The sequence below is a fragment of the Formica exsecta genome, unplaced genomic scaffold (assembly GCF_003651465.1).
Source record: "Formica exsecta isolate Colony F162 unplaced genomic scaffold, ASM365146v1 scaffold1159, whole genome shotgun sequence".
NCBI lineage: Eukaryota > Metazoa > Arthropoda > Insecta > Hymenoptera > Formicidae > Formica > Formica exsecta.
In genome coordinates, this window is record NW_021848498.1 from 1,752 (window position 1) to 20,356 (window position 18,605).

At 32.3% G+C, this 18,605-nt stretch overlaps 2 protein-coding genes and 2 long non-coding RNA genes across 4 annotated transcripts; 3 read left to right on the top strand and 1 right to left on the bottom strand.

The window, feature by feature from the left end:
• Nucleotides 1-723: 723 nt before the first annotated feature.
• Nucleotides 724-5,101, bottom strand: LOC115238899. Its single transcript, XM_029813061.1, has 2 exons — nucleotides 4,857-5,101; nucleotides 724-2,423 (listed from the first exon to the last, which is right to left on the bottom strand). Exon 2 carries the CDS (start codon nucleotides 2,397-2,399, stop codon nucleotides 993-995), a length of 1,407 nt encoding a protein of 468 aa, XP_029668921.1. The 5' UTR covers nucleotides 2,400-2,423; nucleotides 4,857-5,101; the 3' UTR covers nucleotides 724-992.
• Nucleotides 5,102-6,225: 1,124 nt separating this feature from the next.
• On the top strand, nucleotides 6,226-7,617 carry LOC115238911. The gene is made up of 3 exons (XR_003884566.1): nucleotides 6,226-6,324; nucleotides 6,385-6,454; nucleotides 7,502-7,617. It is a non-coding gene; the product is annotated as an uncharacterized LOC115238911 (long non-coding RNA).
• Nucleotides 7,618-11,216: 3,599 nt separating this feature from the next.
• LOC115238904 lies at nucleotides 11,217-12,608 on the top strand. Its single transcript, XR_003884565.1, has 3 exons — nucleotides 11,217-11,315; nucleotides 11,376-11,445; nucleotides 12,493-12,608. It is a non-coding gene; the product is annotated as an uncharacterized LOC115238904 (long non-coding RNA).
• A 1,757-nt stretch (nucleotides 12,609-14,365) lies between these two features.
• On the top strand, nucleotides 14,366-18,508 carry LOC115238737 (leucine-rich repeat protein soc-2 homolog). Its single transcript, XM_029812788.1, has one exon. It carries the CDS (start codon nucleotides 14,695-14,697, stop codon nucleotides 16,552-16,554), a length of 1,860 nt encoding a protein of 619 aa, XP_029668648.1. The 5' UTR covers nucleotides 14,366-14,694; the 3' UTR covers nucleotides 16,555-18,508.
• Nucleotides 18,509-18,605: the final 97 nt, after the last annotated feature.

Below are 18,605 nucleotides of genomic sequence, written 5' to 3' on the forward strand. Positions count from 1 at the left end.
CGGCTATGATATTAATTTATGAGAACGTATAGACAATGTATCAAAAGTTATTTTATAAGTTAGATTTTTTATATGAAAATATGTATGTGTGTAGATGAGAATCGCGAATTATAAAGAAATGAATGCTTTTTTCAAATATTTTTCAATAATGCTACATATCTAGTAAGAATATTTAGTACATTTTTAAATTTAATTAAATAAATAAATAAATAATTAAATTATACTATTGTTATTATTTATTAATTAAATTATTTTATGCAAATAAATGGTTCCTCTCTAAAAAAGGCATGTTATTGATATTATTGTCTCTTATCCGCGATGCTGATTAGTTCGCTCGCTGTGCTTAGTGCTTACTTCACTAAGTAGCTGTCATTGTGGAGATCGTATATTTTGATATTTCGTAGAGATTACTTTAGTACATCTTTAAATTTAATTTAAGAGATTATTAAATTATATATTTAACTTAAAAACTGAATTATAAAGAAATGAATGTTTTTTTCAAATATTTTTCAATAATGCTACATATCTAGTAAGAATATTTAGTACATCTTTAAATTTAATTTAAGAGATTATTAAATTATATATTTAACTTAAAAACTGAATTATAAAGAAATGAATGTTTTTTTCAAATATTTTTCAATAATGCTACATATCTAGTAAGAATATTTAGTATATTTTTAAATTTAATTAAATAAATAAATAAATAATTAAATTATACTATTGTTATTATTTATTAATTAAATTATTTTATGCAAATAAATGGTTCCTCTCTAAAAAAGGCATGTTATTGATATTATTGTCTCTTATCCGCGATGCTGATTAGTTCGCTCGCTGTGCTTAGTGCTTACTTCACTAAGTAGCTGTCATTGTGGAGATCGTATATTTTGATATTTCGTAGAGATTACGTATTGCGTATTTATTATATGACACGTGCATATAATTCATTTACATAATAACTTTGCATGCAAAAGTAATTACGTTATAAATATATCTTAGACGACAAATTCCGGGACGATCTTGGATGACTTCTCTTTAAGCTTGGCATGTTCTCTAGGTCCTAAGTTTATCGCTTTATTCAGGCTCTTGTGAAACATCGCATTCATGTAGGAAACAACACTTGGAAATTTCATCAAATAGAGGAACAGAAACTTCAACACTAGGTACGTTATTCTTTCTAACAAACTGAGGGAATTGTACAGGCGAGGCATGTTGAGCTTGAACATATTGCATAGGTGGACCAGAAAAACTTTATAACTGTTAAAGTAAAAGATATCGCCGATGCCCTCGTAGATGCATAGGTTCATATGCTCCCATTCCGCTGTCACCGTGCGGAAGTTTGGCTTTACCCAATGCTCGATGAAGTCGTCGGTACGTTGACGTATGTCCTGCAAACTGCCGCGGCAAAAGTTGTACTGATCCTCGATGCCCAGCAGGTAGCCCAGTCCTCGCCAGAGATGACAGAACGCTTCCAGGTCTTCGTCGCTGGCGTTATACACTCCAAACTGCTCCGGATAGAGCACTATCAGACCCATGCAGGCAAACTGCGTGCCCGACATGTCGCCCTGATTCAGACCCTTCATCCTTGACATCGTATACGGGCATTGCCAGTTTTCCGCCGTTGGACACGCGTCCGCGAAGTCTTTCGTGATCGTATTAAATGCCGGGCACTTTATATGCGAAATCTCGCTAGCCAGATCGATCCGATCATCGCTCATGTTGCATAACTTCCGTCTCATGGCGCGATGCAGGTTTCGTACTGTTTGGATGTCGTGATAGGCCTGCGTTCCTTTGCACCAAGGATTGCTCGTGTACCAGTTTCGGAAACGGTTGATCGATGACACGTAGCGCTTGAAGGCGCGATACGGCGTATTGGATTTCTGGCTGAGAATCAGCGGCTTCAATCCATCAGCAAAGCTGAATATCTGCAGCAAGCCCATCAGGTTGCTTATGGAGACACTGCAAAAATGACGCAAAGCGAATTGTTGTCCGCGTTTAAACTTGTCCATGTCTAACCAATTCGGCCTCTCGTTCACCGGTCGACCGCAGTCTCCATCCTCGAAAGTCGCCGGCAAGACAAATCTCAGGGATTTGGGTATATTCGGGAAATATTTGCTAGTGTTGCTTATGAGATGGTCATATTGTTCCTTGAGTGTCCATCGATCAAAATCTATCGGCAAACAATCGTCGCTGCCGAGTTCCTGTTTGCACATTGTTATGAATTTCTTGTGCTGATCGGTGAGGGAATTCGATGAAGCAGGAGCCGACTTGTCGCAACCGTCCATAGTAGATTCAAAGTTGCTGTTCTTCTGGATTTCTTCCTTGATAGTGATGTTGTTTTTTGCGTAGTCATTCAATAAATTCTCGTCGAACATTTCTTTCAGTTCATTCAACTGTCTCATGTTGTGTAGAGATGCCTGCTGAATCTATTTTTGAGAAAAAAGAGAAAACACAATTAAAAACTATTTTAATATATTATAATGTCGTAAAGATGATCATAAATGAAGGTCAAAAAAAGAAGATAAACAGATTAAAAAACAGATTCTACGCAGGTTTTAGTAAGCCTTCCTTTCTAATTATTAATTTTAATTTGGAATTTGACTGCAACAAAAAATATTGTGTATGTCAAATTTTAAAATTCCAATCCAATCTTTATATATTTATATCCATGCTGAAGATGGATCAAAAAACGGTCCGAAACATACATTCTTAATGCACATTTGCTAATAAAGTTTAACAATAATAAGTTCACGCACCAATATCAGCGCTTTGGCCCTTATTTGCCAGTTTTCTCACTTAATTGTAAAAACTATTTTATTTCGGAAAAGAAACACGCGCTAAAAGAAATTCTTTATTCTCGAAAAAAATAATAATAATGGATATTTTACTGTAATACAATATTATTTAAATATTTTTATCGAACGCTGACCGGCTTTATATTTATACATATTATAGTTTCGTTAATCAATTGTAACTTTTGATTATTTATTTATTTACAATGAAAGAGTAAAATCGATTAAAGCGCAATAAATAGAAAGAAGAAAACAATTTTCGAATTATAGAAAAGTTAGAGATGTCTCTTCCCCCATAATTTATATTTCAGAAATTATGTTAAATTAAAAAATATTTTTTTTAGAAGTTTGACACAACGAGGAGGACATTGGAATATGTAGGAGGAGGTTTACCAGTTGAAAGTAATAAAGAACTTCGAAGTTAATTTTTTTTTTTATGAGTTGACTACTTTTTTATAGTAAAATTTGATAAAGCGTCGAATGCTAAAAAAATATTAGGATACTTGTATTCCGAAAACAATAGTTCCCGAAATATTTAACTCAACGTTTATGTTGCGTGTATTATTTATTCTGCAATTACTTTGCGAGTAAAATTGATACATGGAGAGGAAACAAACAAAAAAGAAAAGATTATACTCTATGAAGTAATATTCACGCAATACAATTTTTTAGTAATAGTCATTGAAAATTTTTACGTCTACAATAAAACTTGTTTTTTTTTTGTTAACGAAACTGTGTATAAATTAAAATTAATTGTTTGCGCTTGATTAAAGCCTTGATCTTATAATTTATTGTAGTAAAAATTATCATTTTGTTTCAAAACTCTTCCTAACTACTTTTCTTTCTTCACTGTTCTTACTCGGATTTTTATTTTCTAACTGCTTTGGGACAAAATTCTATTGAGTAATAATGTTAAAATTTTATTTATGACTCTTAAGCCATAAATATTATATTATATTAACACAAATTGAAATTAAAATTAAAATGAAACAATAAAGACTCTTACGAATGTATCATACAAAGGTGAGGGAAGGCAATTATAAGCCAGCGCGGTTTGTGCGCAAATTTTAATGCGCGGATTTGGATCGTGAATCTTTGCTTAGAAAATGTTTAATTTCTGAAATGGTGTATATTAAAAGGCAAAAAAACTGCCTTAATTTACAGACAGGCACAGAATGTTTATATCATATTTATACAATAATCGAAAAATTACCAAAACTTTGAATGTCACACCATCTTATTTGTGAACACCCTTCACGTATTCATTTACTTTGTGTATCGTGCGATATGGAGGGACGAGACACTTGACATTCTGTCTCGAACGTTCATTGTATATAATATTTAATAACTTCTGTACAACATGTGTGACTCTTGTTTGATATATTCGTATTATCAATTGCTTTTTTAATATAATATATTATATTGGACAGTCTGTCTTAAAGATTCGTTATAACATTTACCTTCTGACAACATGTGACTTGTTCTGTATATTTATATTATTATTACATTTTTAATACAATATATTTCATTTATTTTGTAATTACGCTGAGGATAGTAAAAAAAAGTATCGAAACCTACGCTTTTTATTATTAAGTCTGTCACCATAACTTTATATTAATATAGTTTGATTATAATAAAATTTGCGCACAAATTTTAATAGTCACTTTTAATAGTCACGTTTTAATAGGCACTTTTAATAGTCTTCGCTCACCTTTGTACGATACAAATTGAAATTTTATGTAATTGATGATATCAATCAGATAACAATTTAATTAAATATGTAAGATAATACTAAGATTTTAACTTGTTCCGATTAATTACATTTCAGGCAGCATTTTTTTATTATATATTTAAATTCATTACTATATATATATTGAAAAGAGAAGAAAATTCCGAAAAATTTAAGAAAAATCAGAGAATTCTACAAAAAGATGCAACGCAGTCCTGACGTAGGAGATATCACTCATTTCGCTAACATGTGCAACATTAATTTAAATTAATCTCGAAGCAATCATATTGAAATAAATTTACATACACAGAATAAACAAATTCTTTCGTTTTACTCACCCTTTGATAAGAAGCTATCAGTCGTTGATTTTAAAAGATTGTATATGTTAGCTTGAAAATTCAACGCTGCTATTTGTAATTCACGTAAATTATCGTAACGTGTATAGTTCGCACTCTTTTCGAATGGATCAAAGTACTTGCCGTGGTAGTCTCTTCAACCGTGAACCTGCACTAAAATTTTGCAGAGACCAAAGGCCTTATATAGGAGGGGAAGTCCCCAGCAATCCTATCGCTATCATCATATGTAAGCTCGATTCAGATGCGCTTTTCTCTGACGTAAACACTTGGACATGAGTGAAGATTGGGAGCATTACGCGTGCTTTCTTCCGGTCCATCTCTAACCCTTATGGGAAAACACATTCAATTTATTGTTAGATGATTAACACCCAAAGTTGAGTGTTAACATTTTCATGCACACTGTGCATGAAAACATAAATCTGCAAATATTCACATAACCTTAAGAAAAAAAATTTTTTTAGCTGAAAATTTTTATTTAAATACTTAATAATATTGTATTAATATAGTAAAAAAAAAGTTTTTATCAAATCGTTGCGCTGCAAAAAAAATCTAGAAAATGTACTCATTTTTCGAAGATTCAAACGGGTATACTTCCTTAAAAATAGGATTTATGTTGTATATTTAATCTCCCTAAAAATACCATTAATTGTATATTTAAAAATATTAAATATCAATGATTTTTCAATAAGGTAAATTTAAATGTACGTGTTGAATGTACGTTACTGATATTGAATAATATATAAATTGCACAAAATGTGTTTTCCATGTGTAAATATTTTTTGTTTTGTTCTGCATATATTAATTTGCCAGATTACTATTTATGCTATTATGCTCTTTCTTCTATTGTTACATTATTGTTACAGTTGTGTTTAGTTTAATTTATGCTAATGCGCTGTCACGTGTGGCACGTGTGGTTAATCAAGCAGAACACATAGAAACAAAGAGAAAAAAAAAGATTGTCGAGTAACGATCTGTAATGCTTTATACGAGTTCCCATTAAATCTTTTTTATTACTAAAACACGCCTTAACCGCCCCATTACCTTACATTATGATCAAATTTTGTGCGCTTCAATCTTATTATATATGAAGTCATAATAATAATAAATAATTGGACTTTATATCGTCAAACGATGATAGACGAAATCAAAGTCAAAAGGAAAAAAGAATGGAAAAATAAATAAGAATTTCTCTTCCCCTCTTATCTCAAGAGGTCACATTCGATGGAGCTAATACGATTTCACGGATATTGTCTTCGTGCAATTCTATCCGCGTTGATCAGTCGTTATTCATGTTGATGTTACATCGACCTGACGAAAGTTACGTCAGCAAATGAAATCATACGTACTGCCTCTTCACTGCAGTAAGTTCTATTTGAAGATCGGAAACCCTCGCCTTCGTTCTACATCACAATCAAACAAGGATAGAATCGAGCATTTTCATGATTTCTTGGTAAGTTCCATTTGAAGTGTTTCCGAGTATAATCTAATTGGTGACATATCTTTTGTTCAGCACAGAAAGTTCTTCAGTCATTGGGGTGTTGGGGAGACTTTCCTCCAATGAAGTTTACATTCTCCGTGACGTAAGTAGTCTATCTATTTAATATCGAACATTTCTTCTTTCTCTTTTGCAAGGGATTTCTATGAATTCTTGACGTATTGTTTTGCTGTAATCAACGACGCCTATTATTATGATTATTTTCCTTGGCAATTCTTGGTATTTTTAATTATATTATTAATTATATTAATATATTAATATTAGTATGTATAAATAATAATAAGCGAGATTGAATTAAATTCATTGTAATTATTCATCTGATAACTTTTCAAGTAGCGAAACATCAGAATCAAAAATCGATCTTTTGGAAAAATAGTTAAAAAAAGTTAATAAATCTAATATATTTCGAGATTCATGAATTTGACACACACAAAGCACTTTCAGCCTTTTAAAATATAAAATTAATAATTAATTTATGAGTTGAAGAAAAGATTTTCCCTGTAGAATTAAAATTTTTATTTTCATGAATTTTTATGAACAATTATTATAAAATTTTCGTGATACAGTCGCTATAAATAATTTAATTTGATATAAAATTATTTACGATTTTGACATTAAATTATATTCTATAGGGCAAATCTTTACTTTAATTTTAACATCAATTATTCAATCAAACACAGAAACGCTAAAAAAAGTTTATAACATGTCGCACGTGCGAACAAAGATTAAAGAGATCTAATCTATCTATTCTATCATCTATCTATCTATCTAATCTAAGCTCTTTTGTAATATAATATATTAAAATAACGATAAGAAATAATCGCCAAAATCTAAATGAATATAAAATTTAGAATTTAATTAAAAGATTAGATATTTTAAATTAAATTATAATATAATTTATAATGATTATATAAGTATCGCCGAAAGAATAAAAGCGCCAAAAATGTCGGTCTACTTCATATCTTCGACAGCTCAAGGAAATATGAAAGTAAATTATAAGTGGCATGTACCAACAGAATACGTATGTATATATGCACATCAGTAAGTTAAACTTTTTCACTAACATAATCGGCGTTATAAAGTTCGTAGAGATACGTAAAGTAAAATATATACGTAAATTATTCCTAAGCAGGAGAAAGAAGCTGCAAGGGGTGTCATCCGCTACGTAGATGAAGTTGTTGTTGCACATTGTGACGTATCAATCAAGTAGAAAAGATGAATCACATATAATGGGGCCATTTGCTTGCAGTAAGTAACACGTCACGGAAACTATAATACAGTACAAGTATAAACCGGTTCATACTGCGCACGAATTTATCACTTCATATTGCATAATCTGCGATGTCTAAAAAGTATTATAATTTCAGATTTTTTTTCTCAATATTCTAATTTATTTAATCAAACAAACGCTGAAACAATGTTCTTAACATGTCACATTATATGAAGAAAGATTAGAGAGTGAAGAGGAACACCTCTTATTTCACACGAGAGTGTGAAAGAAGTTTTTTTTTCGCTGTCGACGTTTTGTCGCGTATGTTGTAATAATCACGCGATATTATAATTAACAATAAAAAGGGTGATGCTCCGACAGAAGATGCACCTATAGTACGTTGATTAAGATCCATATCTTGCTTCTTGATGTCATTCACCGAAAGGGAAGCAAGTTCTTAATTAACATTTTATTGAAAGCAACAAAGCACATCAGTCTGATCTAGCACCAGGCACGAGCATGGACGTTTATTTTTTTTCTTTTATTATATATACATCATCATTTATACTGGAGGTATCGTTAAGACTTAGTATTGATAACGTTACTATAATGATAATGTTAACTAATAGTGAATGATAATGGCACGTTATTGAAGAAATATATATATATATATATATGAAGAAAATTTTTACGTCTACAATAAAACTTGTTTTTTTTTTGTTAACGAAACTGTGTATAAATTAAAATTAATTGTTTGCGCTTGATTAAAGCCTTGATCTTATAATTTATTGTAGTAAAAATTATCATTTTGTTTCAAAACTCTTCCTAACTACTTTTCTTTCTTCACTGTTCTTACTCGGATTTTTATTTTCTAACTGCTTTGGGACAAAATTCTATTGAGTAATAATGTTAAAATTTTATTTATGACTCTTAAGCCATAAATATTATATTATATTAACACAAATTGAAATTAAAATTAAAATGAAACAATAAAGACTCTTACGAATGTATCATACAAAGGTGAGGGAAGGCAATTATAAGCCAGCGCGGTTTGTGCGCAAATTTTAATGCGCGGATTTGGATCGTGAATCTTTGCTTAGAAAATGTTTAATTTCTGAAATGGTGTATATTAAAAGGCAAAAAAACTGCCTTAATTTACAGACAGGCACAGAATGTTTATATCATATTTATACAATAATCGAAAAATTACCAAAACTTTGAATGTCACACCATCTTATTTGTGAACACCCTTCACGTATTCATTTACTTTGTGTATCGTGCGATATGGAGGGACGAGACACTTGACATTCTGTCTCGAACGTTCATTGTATATAATATTTAATAACTTCTGTACAACATGTGTGACTCTTGTTTGATATATTCGTATTATCAATTGCTTTTTTAATATAATATATTATATTGGACAGTCTGTCTTAAAGATTCGTTATAACATTTACCTTCTGACAACATGTGACTTGTTCTGTATATTTATATTATTATTACATTTTTAATACAATATATTTCATTTATTTTGTAATTACGCTGAGGATAGTAAAAAAAAGTATCGAAACCTACGCTTTTTATTATTAAGTCTGTCACCATAACTTTATATTAATATAGTTTGATTATAATAAAATTTGCGCACAAATTTTAATAGTCACTTTTAATAGTCACGTTTTAATAGGCACTTTTAATAGTCTTCGCTCACCTTTGTACGATACAAATTGAAATTTTATGTAATTGATGATATCAATCAGATAACAATTTAATTAAATATGTAAGATAATACTAAGATTTTAACTTGTTCCGATTAATTACATTTCAGGCAGCATTTTTTTATTATATATTTAAATTCATTACTATATATATATTGAAAAGAGAAGAAAATTCCGAAAAATTTAAGAAAAATCAGAGAATTCTACAAAAAGATGCAACGCAGTCCTGACGTAGGAGATATCACTCATTTCGCTAACATGTGCAACATTAATTTAAATTAATCTCGAAGCAATCATATTGAAATAAATTTACATACACAGAATAAACAAATTCTTTCGTTTTACTCACCCTTTGATAAGAAGCTATCAGTCGTTGATTTTAAAAGATTGTATATGTTAGCTTGAAAATTCAACGCTGCTATTTGTAATTCACGTAAATTATCGTAACGTGTATAGTTCGCACTCTTTTCGAATGGATCAAAGTACTTGCCGTGGTAGTCTCTTCAACCGTGAACCTGCACTAAAATTTTGCAGAGACCAAAGGCCTTATATAGGAGGGGAAGTCCCCAGCAATCCTATCGCTATCATCATATGTAAGCTCGATTCAGATGCGCTTTTCTCTGACGTAAACACTTGGACATGAGTGAAGATTGGGAGCATTACGCGTGCTTTCTTCCGGTCCATCTCTAACCCTTATGGGAAAACACATTCAATTTATTGTTAGATGATTAACACCCAAAGTTGAGTGTTAACATTTTCATGCACACTGTGCATGAAAACATAAATCTGCAAATATTCACATAACCTTAAGAAAAAAAATTTTTTTAGCTGAAAATTTTTATTTAAATACTTAATAATATTGTATTAATATAGTAAAAAAAAAGTTTTTATCAAATCGTTGCGCTGCAAAAAAAATCTAGAAAATGTACCTATTTTTCGAAGATTCAAACGGGTATACTTCCTTAAAAATAGGATTTATGTTGTATATTTAATCTCCCTAAAAATACCATTAATTGTATATTTAAAAATATTAAATATCAATGATTTTTCAATAAGGTAAATTTAAATGTACGTGTTGAATGTACGTTACTGATATTGAATAATATATAAATTGCACAAAATGTGTTTTCCATGTGTAAATATTTTTTGTTTTGTTCTGCATATATTAATTTGCCAGATTACTATTTATGCTATTATGCTCTTTCTTCTATTGTTACATTATTGTTACAGTTGTGTTTAGTTTAATTTATGCTAATGCGCTGTCACGTGTGGCACGTGTGGTTAATCAAGCAGAACACATAGAAACAAAGAGAAAAAAAAAGATTGTCGAGTAACGATCTGTAATGCTTTATACGAGTTCCCATTAAATCTTTTTTATTACTAAAACACGCCTTAACCGCCCCATTACCTTACATTATGATCAAATTTTGTGCGCTTCAATCTTATTATATATGAAGTCATAATAATAATAAATAATTGGACTTTATATCGTCAAACGATGATAGACGAAATCAAAGTCAAAAGGAAAAAAGAATGGAAAAATAAATAAGAATAGTTTCTCTTCCCATTATATCTTTTTTTTTTATTATTAAAACACGCCTTGCCCCATCACCTTACATCATGATCAAATTCTGTGCGCTTCAATTTTATCATATGTGAAGCCATAATAATACTAAATAATTAGACTTTGTATCGTCAAACAATGATAAATGAAATCAAAATCAAAAGGAAAAAAGAATGGAAAAATAAATAAGAATTTCTCTTCCCCTCTTATCTCAAGAGGTCACATTCGATGGAGCTAATACGATTTCACGGATATTGTCTTCGTGCAATTCTATCCGCGTTGATCAGTCGTTATTCATGTTGATGTTACATCGACCTGACGAAAGTTACGTCAGCAAATGAAATCATACGTACTGCCTCTTCACTGCAGTAAGTTCTATTTGAAGATCGGAAACCCTCGCCTTCGTTCTACATCACAATCAAACAAGGATAGAATCGAGCATTTTCATGATTTCTTGGTAAGTTCCATTTGAAGTGTTTCCGAGTATAATCTAATTGGTGACATATCTTTTGTTCAGCACAGAAAGTTCTTCAGTCATTGGGGTGTTGGGGAGACTTTCCTCCAATGAAGTTTACATTCTCCGTGACGTAAGTAGTCTATCTATTTAATATCGAACATTTCTTCTTTCTCTTTTGCAAGGGATTTCTATGAATTCTTGACGTATTGTTTTGCTGTAATCAACGACGCCTATTATTATGATTATTTTCCTTGGCAATTCTTGGTATTTTTAATTATATTATTAATTATATTAATATATTAATATTAGTATGTATAAATAATAATAAGCGAGATTGAATTAAATTCATTGTAATTATTCATCTGATAACTTTTCAAGTAGCGAAACATCAGAATCAAAAATCGATCTTTTGGAAAAATAGTTAAAAAAAGTTAATAAATCTAATATATTTCGAGATTCATGAATTTGACACACACAAAGCACTTTCAGCCTTTTAAAATATAAAATTAATAATTAATTTATGAGTTGAAGAAAAGATTTTCCCTGTAGAATTAAAATTTTTATTTTCATGAATTTTTATGAACAATTATTATAAAATTTTCGTGATACAGTCGCTATAAATAATTTAATTTGATATAAAATTATTTACGATTTTGACATTAAATTATATTCTATAGGGCAAATCTTTACTTTAATTTTAACATCAATTATTCAATCAAACACAGAAACGCTAAAAAAAGTTTATAACATGTCGCACGTGCGAACAAAGATTAAAGAGATCTAATCTATCTATTCTATCATCTATCTATCTATCTAATCTAAGCTCTTTTGTAATATAATATATTAAAATAACGATAAGAAATAATCGCCAAAATCTAAATGAATATAAAATTTAGAATTTAATTAAAAGATTAGATATTTTAAATTAAATTATAATATAATTTATAATGATTATATAAGTATCGCCGAAAGAATAAAAGCGCCAAAAATGTCGGTCTACTTCATATCTTCGACAGCTCAAGGAAATATGAAAGTAAATTATAAGTGGCATGTACCAACAGAATACGTATGTATATATGCACATCAGTAAGTTAAACTTTTTCACTAACATAATCGGCGTTATAAAGTTCGTAGAGATACGTAAAGTAAAATATATACGTAAATTATTCCTAAGCAGGAGAAAGAAGCTGCAAGGGGTGTCATCCGCTACGTAGATGAAGTTGTTGTTGCACATTGTGACGTATCAATCAAGTAGAAAAGATGAATCACATATAATGGGGCCATTTGCTTGCAGTAAGTAACACGTCACGGAAACTATAATACAGTACAAGTATAAACCGGTTCATACTGCGCACGAATTTATCACTTCATATTGCATAATCTGCGATGTCTAAAAAGTATTATAATTTCAGATTTTTTTTCTCAATATTCTAATTTATTTAATCAAACAAACGCTGAAACAATGTTCTTAACATGTCACATTATATGAAGAAAGATTAGAGAGTGAAGAGGAACACCTCTTATTTCACACGAGAGTGTGAAAGAAGTTTTTTTTTCGCTGTCGACGTTTTGTCGCGTATGTTGTAATAATCACGCGATATTATAATTAACAATAAAAAGGGTGATGCTCCGACAGAAGATGCACCTATAGTACGTTGATTAAGATCCATATCTTGCTTCTTGATGTCATTCACCGAAAGGGAAGCAAGTTCTTAATTAACATTTTATTGAAAGCAACAAAGCACATCAGTCTGATCTAGCACCAGGCACGAGCATGGACGTTTATTTTTTTTCTTTTATTATATATACATCATCATTTATACTGGAGGTATCGTTAAGACTTAGTATTGATAACGTTACTATAATGATAATGTTAACTAATAGTGAATGATAATGGCACGTTATTGAAGAAATATATATATATATATATATGAAGTATAAATATATTAATTTTGACAAATATGGAAGAAATATTTAAAAAATTAACATTAAAAAAATCAACATTATAATCAGAAATTAGATAACATTACAAGGATTGATAACACTTATTGTTATGTGTGTGTGTGTATGTGTGGGGGCTAAGTTTAAAAAACTTTTCCAAAAATAATCTATTTTTATATATTATCATATGTGTCTAACAATTATTTTGTGCATATTGTCATTATTTTTTTATATATATTCTTATATATGCCTTATATAAAAGAGAGGATATGTTTTTATGTACTTGTACGATTGTACGAGCGTATGCACAATTTTATTATGTACAATAGTACATAATATTTATCTTATTGATAAAAAAGCTTTAAAATAGCTAGTAATATATATATAAGTAATCTATATCTTTTATATAATTATTATCCCTCTCTTTTTTATATATAACACTATTATCTTTATAGAGACCGATGCATAATGGTTCCTGCACATATAAGACGCAGCAATGATTGCCGCGCAGTAAAAGGCGATGCGGTAGGTAGCTGATCAACTTACAATTTTTCCATAAGAGCGAAAAATTGATTGGCTATTGCGTCATCTTTTGCCGCGCGACAAGCATTGCCGCATTTTATAAGCAGGAGCTATACGAAAATAGATAGCTAACTCTCGTATTTCGCTTTGGAATAATGTTTTAAGCGCCACCTGGACGAATATATATACACTCGACACATTAATGTCCTCTCGCTTGAAGATAGCCGCTTTTGAGTTCAACAATAGCTAGGAATATATCCAACATGCGTGTTTCGTCTCTATCTAAATATTAGTATATTATGCCTGTTGGCGATTCAAAAAAATGGCAAAAATGGCATGTGACTTATTTAATATTAAATGTCAGTCATCACATTTTTCCGCTGCTTTGAGATAAAACATTGGACACATTCAGCAGACCCAATAGTTGAGCATTGTCTTGTTAACACTCGACGTTGATTTGTTGGTTCTAAAAGTAAGAACCAATCACGTTCGATTACTGCTATCCAACTGTTGAGTCCGCTGAATGCGCCCCTTGTCTTTTTCGAATCACCAACAGTCATAATGCATGAATATTTAGAAACGAAACACGCGCATCGGATGTACCTCGATACGTGTGCAAATTCAGGTTGGAAGTTGGAAGATATTTTTGACCTCAAGCGTACATCGATAATGTCAATAATCATGGTCGAGCGTTAATTTTATGCGGACGCGCGTACGATACGATGTCGCAGTAAAGGGCACGGTCACGCAAATTTTCGGTACGGGATCTCGTTGGTCGGCGAACGTGCGTACATCATACATGCGTAGGGTGCGTACATGCGTGCGGTTGTACGAGTCTCGCCTTTCTCTCTCGTACGTGCTCGTACACGTCGTCTTGGCGCGGGGCGGGAACGTGAGGGAGGGCGGGCATTAGGTTATGAAAAAGTCGTGCAAATACTGGACGGGCGTGGGTAACATATCGACGGTGTGTCTGTCGAACGCGAAGCGCGATCGCGCGACGAGTCTCGGGGACGACAGTCTACCGAGCTTTTACATGAAGGAGCAGGATATACCCGAGTACCTAGAGGGCTGCGGGCTGACCACCTGCACGGCCGGTGGCGACATGCCCGAAGACATGGAGGTGCTACGCGACAATAAGGAGCACGCGAGTAATAAGGAGAAGAAGCTGTCAACCACATCCATCAGCGGCGGTGGCGGCCAAGCCGACACCAAGAAGACCGTCATGGTCAAGCATCCGGAGTCGAATAAACCAAAACCTACGACAAAGAAGAGTAAACCGATCCAGGCGGAATTGGATGTGTCCAAGGAGTTTGTCCGTTGCCGGGACGAATGTGTGAAGCGATTGGATCTCAGCAAGGCCAGCATCACGAATCTACCCAGTTCCGTGAGGGAGTTGACGCATCTGAGGGAGTTCTACATCTACGGCAACAAACTGGCAACTCTGCCGCCTGAGATCGGTTGCCTGACAAATCTCGAGACTCTAGCGCTGAGCGAAAACTCGCTCACCAGCCTGCCCAACACTCTTGAGAATCTCAAATCGCTGCGGGTCCTGGATCTCAGGCACAACAAGCTGAACGAGATACCGGACGTGGTGTATAAACTCACGTCGCTTACCACGTTGTTCCTGCGCTTTAATCGAGTTAAATATGTCAGCGATAATATACGGTATCTGACAAATCTTACCATGTTGAGCTTGCGAGAGAACAAAATCAAGGAACTGCCCGCAGGTGTGGGTGAACTTGTCAATCTCATTACGTTTGACGTTTCGCATAATCATCTGGAGCACCTGCCTCAGGAGATTGGCAAGTGTGTGCAGTTATCCACGTTAGATCTACAGCACAACGAGCTCCTGGACATACCGGACACGATCGGCAATCTAGTGTCGCTGACGAGATTGGGTCTTCGATACAATAGATTGTCGAGTATTCCAAAGTCATTGGCGAACTGCAAGATGATGGACGAATTCAGCGTGGAGGGCAATCAGGTGTCACAGCTGCCGGATGGTCTGCTGTCCAGCCTGTCGGATTTGACGACCATCACGTTGTCCAGGAACAACTTTACCGCGTTTCCGTCAGGCGGACCGTCCCAATTCACAAATGTCTATTCTATTAATCTGGAACATAATCAGATCGACAAGATACCCTACGGTATCTTCTCGCGAGCCAAGAACCTCACGAAGCTAAATATGAAGGAGAATCAGCTGACCGCTTTACCATTAGACATTGGCACATGGGTGAACATGGTCGAGCTAAACCTCGGTACGAATCAGTTAATGAAGATCCCGGACGACATACAGTACCTGAAGAGTCTGGAGATACTGATACTCTCCAATAATTTGCTGAAGCGTATTCCGGCCACTATAGCGAATCTACGTAAGTTGCGGGTGCTGGATCTGGAGGAGAACCGGATCGACTCGTTGCCAAACGAGATCGGTTTCCTGCGCGAACTGCAGAAGTTGATCCTGCAGTCGAATCAAATCGTCCTGCTGCCGCGTGCGATCGGCCACCTGACGAATCTCACGTATCTTAGCGTGGGGGAAAACAATCTAAATTATCTACCGGAGGAGATTGGCACCTTGGAAAATCTGGAGTCGCTTTACATCAACGACAACGCGAATCTGCACAATCTACCGTTTGAGCTGGCATTGTGCACGAATCTCAGTATTATGTCAATTGAGAATTGTCCATTGTCGCAGATACCGGCAGAGATAGTGGCCGGTGGACCGTCGCTAGTGATCCAGTTTCTTAAGATGCAGGGACCTTATCGGTCCATGTAACAGATTAATTAAAGTCGCGTGTTTTCACGCGCTGCTGAGTCACGCGTTGATGTCGATTCTTAATCATCAAAGAGAAAGAAGCAATATGCCATGAAAAAATCATTTGAAGGAGGGAAAGATATATTTATAATATGGATATCTTCGACTTAAATTCTCACTCTAATGTTCTCACTTTAGGGAGAAACATATAAACATTACTGAGATACACTGTATAAAATTAGATTGCTTTGTTTCTTCAGTGTCAAAAAGATATTTCTTTTCAAGTGCAAAAAACGAATTAAGTGTAATGTAAAATTGGTGCTGAATAGAATATTTTTCTTGCAAATATAGGGGAGAGAAATATATATATATATAGAATAATCTTTTTGTGCAATTCTAACGAGATACTTTAAATATCACATAACTTTATTAATATAAATTCAAAAAGATGATATGAACTGTATATATCATTTTCTTTGTTTATCATGTTATATTTATGTGTTTTATGGAAAGATATAATTTGATGCTGTATGTGTGATATGTATATTTCAATTAATAGTTTCTAAAGAAATTATATATGCGCTATTCACAATGTTTTTACAACACAATAAGTTGTTTATTTTTTTTATATGCATGAAATATGAGAATTCTAAATTATATCAATTTGTTAAGTTTGTACTAAAAACATGATGCTGCAATTGTTTCATTTTTTTATAAATTCAATCTTTGAAAAATATATGCAAACTCCCATTTTTTAAATATTGCTTATAATTAAAACAATTGTAAATATATTAAATCTTATGTTGATTATGATAGAAAAAAAGCATTTTATAAAACATAACGATATAATTATTGTAAGAATTATTTAAATATATATTGCAATTACTTTTTAAAGCTTAATAAAATCTAGCTCAATAAAGTCTGCATTTTACTTGTTGGCAAAAATCGTCAATTAAATGTAGCTTACGAATTTTTTAAAATTGTAATTATAACAATTATATATATACAAAATTGTATATATATAAGAAAATTGTGCAACAGCGTATCATAATGTGAAAGAATACAATATAAACGTCCTATCTACTACATAAGTACAAACAAGTGAGACAAGATCTTCAATTTAGAAATGATAAAAGAAGATGTATTAAGAATCAACATCAACGATGACATTGTTTGTTGTACTAAAAGGTTGAAACGTACTTCGTATATATTGTAAGCGAGAAAAAGAGATATTTTATTAAAATATTAAATTGAAAAATTGTGAATATACGTGCACACAAAACGAACGTCGGTACACATAAGTTTCCATACATACATTCTGATGTTATATACGCGTATATTTTTTCTCATTTTTTCGTCGATGTGTATGTTACCTTATGAGGTACAAAATACACTAAGATCCTTCTACGGAAAGCTACACTCTTCTGAAACATAAAAAATTCTAGCTATATTTATCTAATTCAACAGTTCATACCGAAGGGCGAAAATGTTAGCGATTTTTATTTATGCCGCGTACTTTTTATCGTATTTATAATAAATTTAAGCAGAGAAATGAAGAATACACTCTAATACGCCTGTGAAAGTAAGAATTATATAAAGAAGGAGAAAAATAATCTTTATACATATGAAGCAACAGAATGTGTACAATATCACATCAAAGTTTTTAGATTTACTTTTATTATATAATTTGCAATAATTAGCGACGATTATATATTTTATCGAGATTCACGATGATGGAGCAATTATAAGGTGAACTCCATGTGCAATTATTATATGTAAAATAGCACAAAATTTTACAGTATAATCAGCATCTTTGTTCAAATAAACATAGATGAATATATGAAAAGAGAAAATCACTCGTGTAGAATGTATATTTGAGACTGTACGTTACAGTTTAAGGAAATTTACGAAACAGCAAAGTAAACGAAGAGAAATAGTGACAATGAAGATATTTTGTAATTGTACAAAAGAAAAAGAAAAGAAACGATGCGCGGATTTTTCTTTGTTTCGTTTACATAACGATATGTATCTCGTGCGACAATTAAAGCAATGAAGCCACTATATATGCGGCG

Bases quoted from the DNA above. Each gene is read 5' to 3' on its own strand.
- LOC115238899 (XM_029813061.1), bottom strand. From the start codon at position 2,399: ATGAGACAGTTGAATGAACTGAAAGAAATGTTCGACGAGAATTTATTG.
- LOC115238737 (XM_029812788.1), top strand. From the start codon at position 14,695: ATGAAAAAGTCGTGCAAATACTGGACGGGCGTGGGTAACATATCGACG.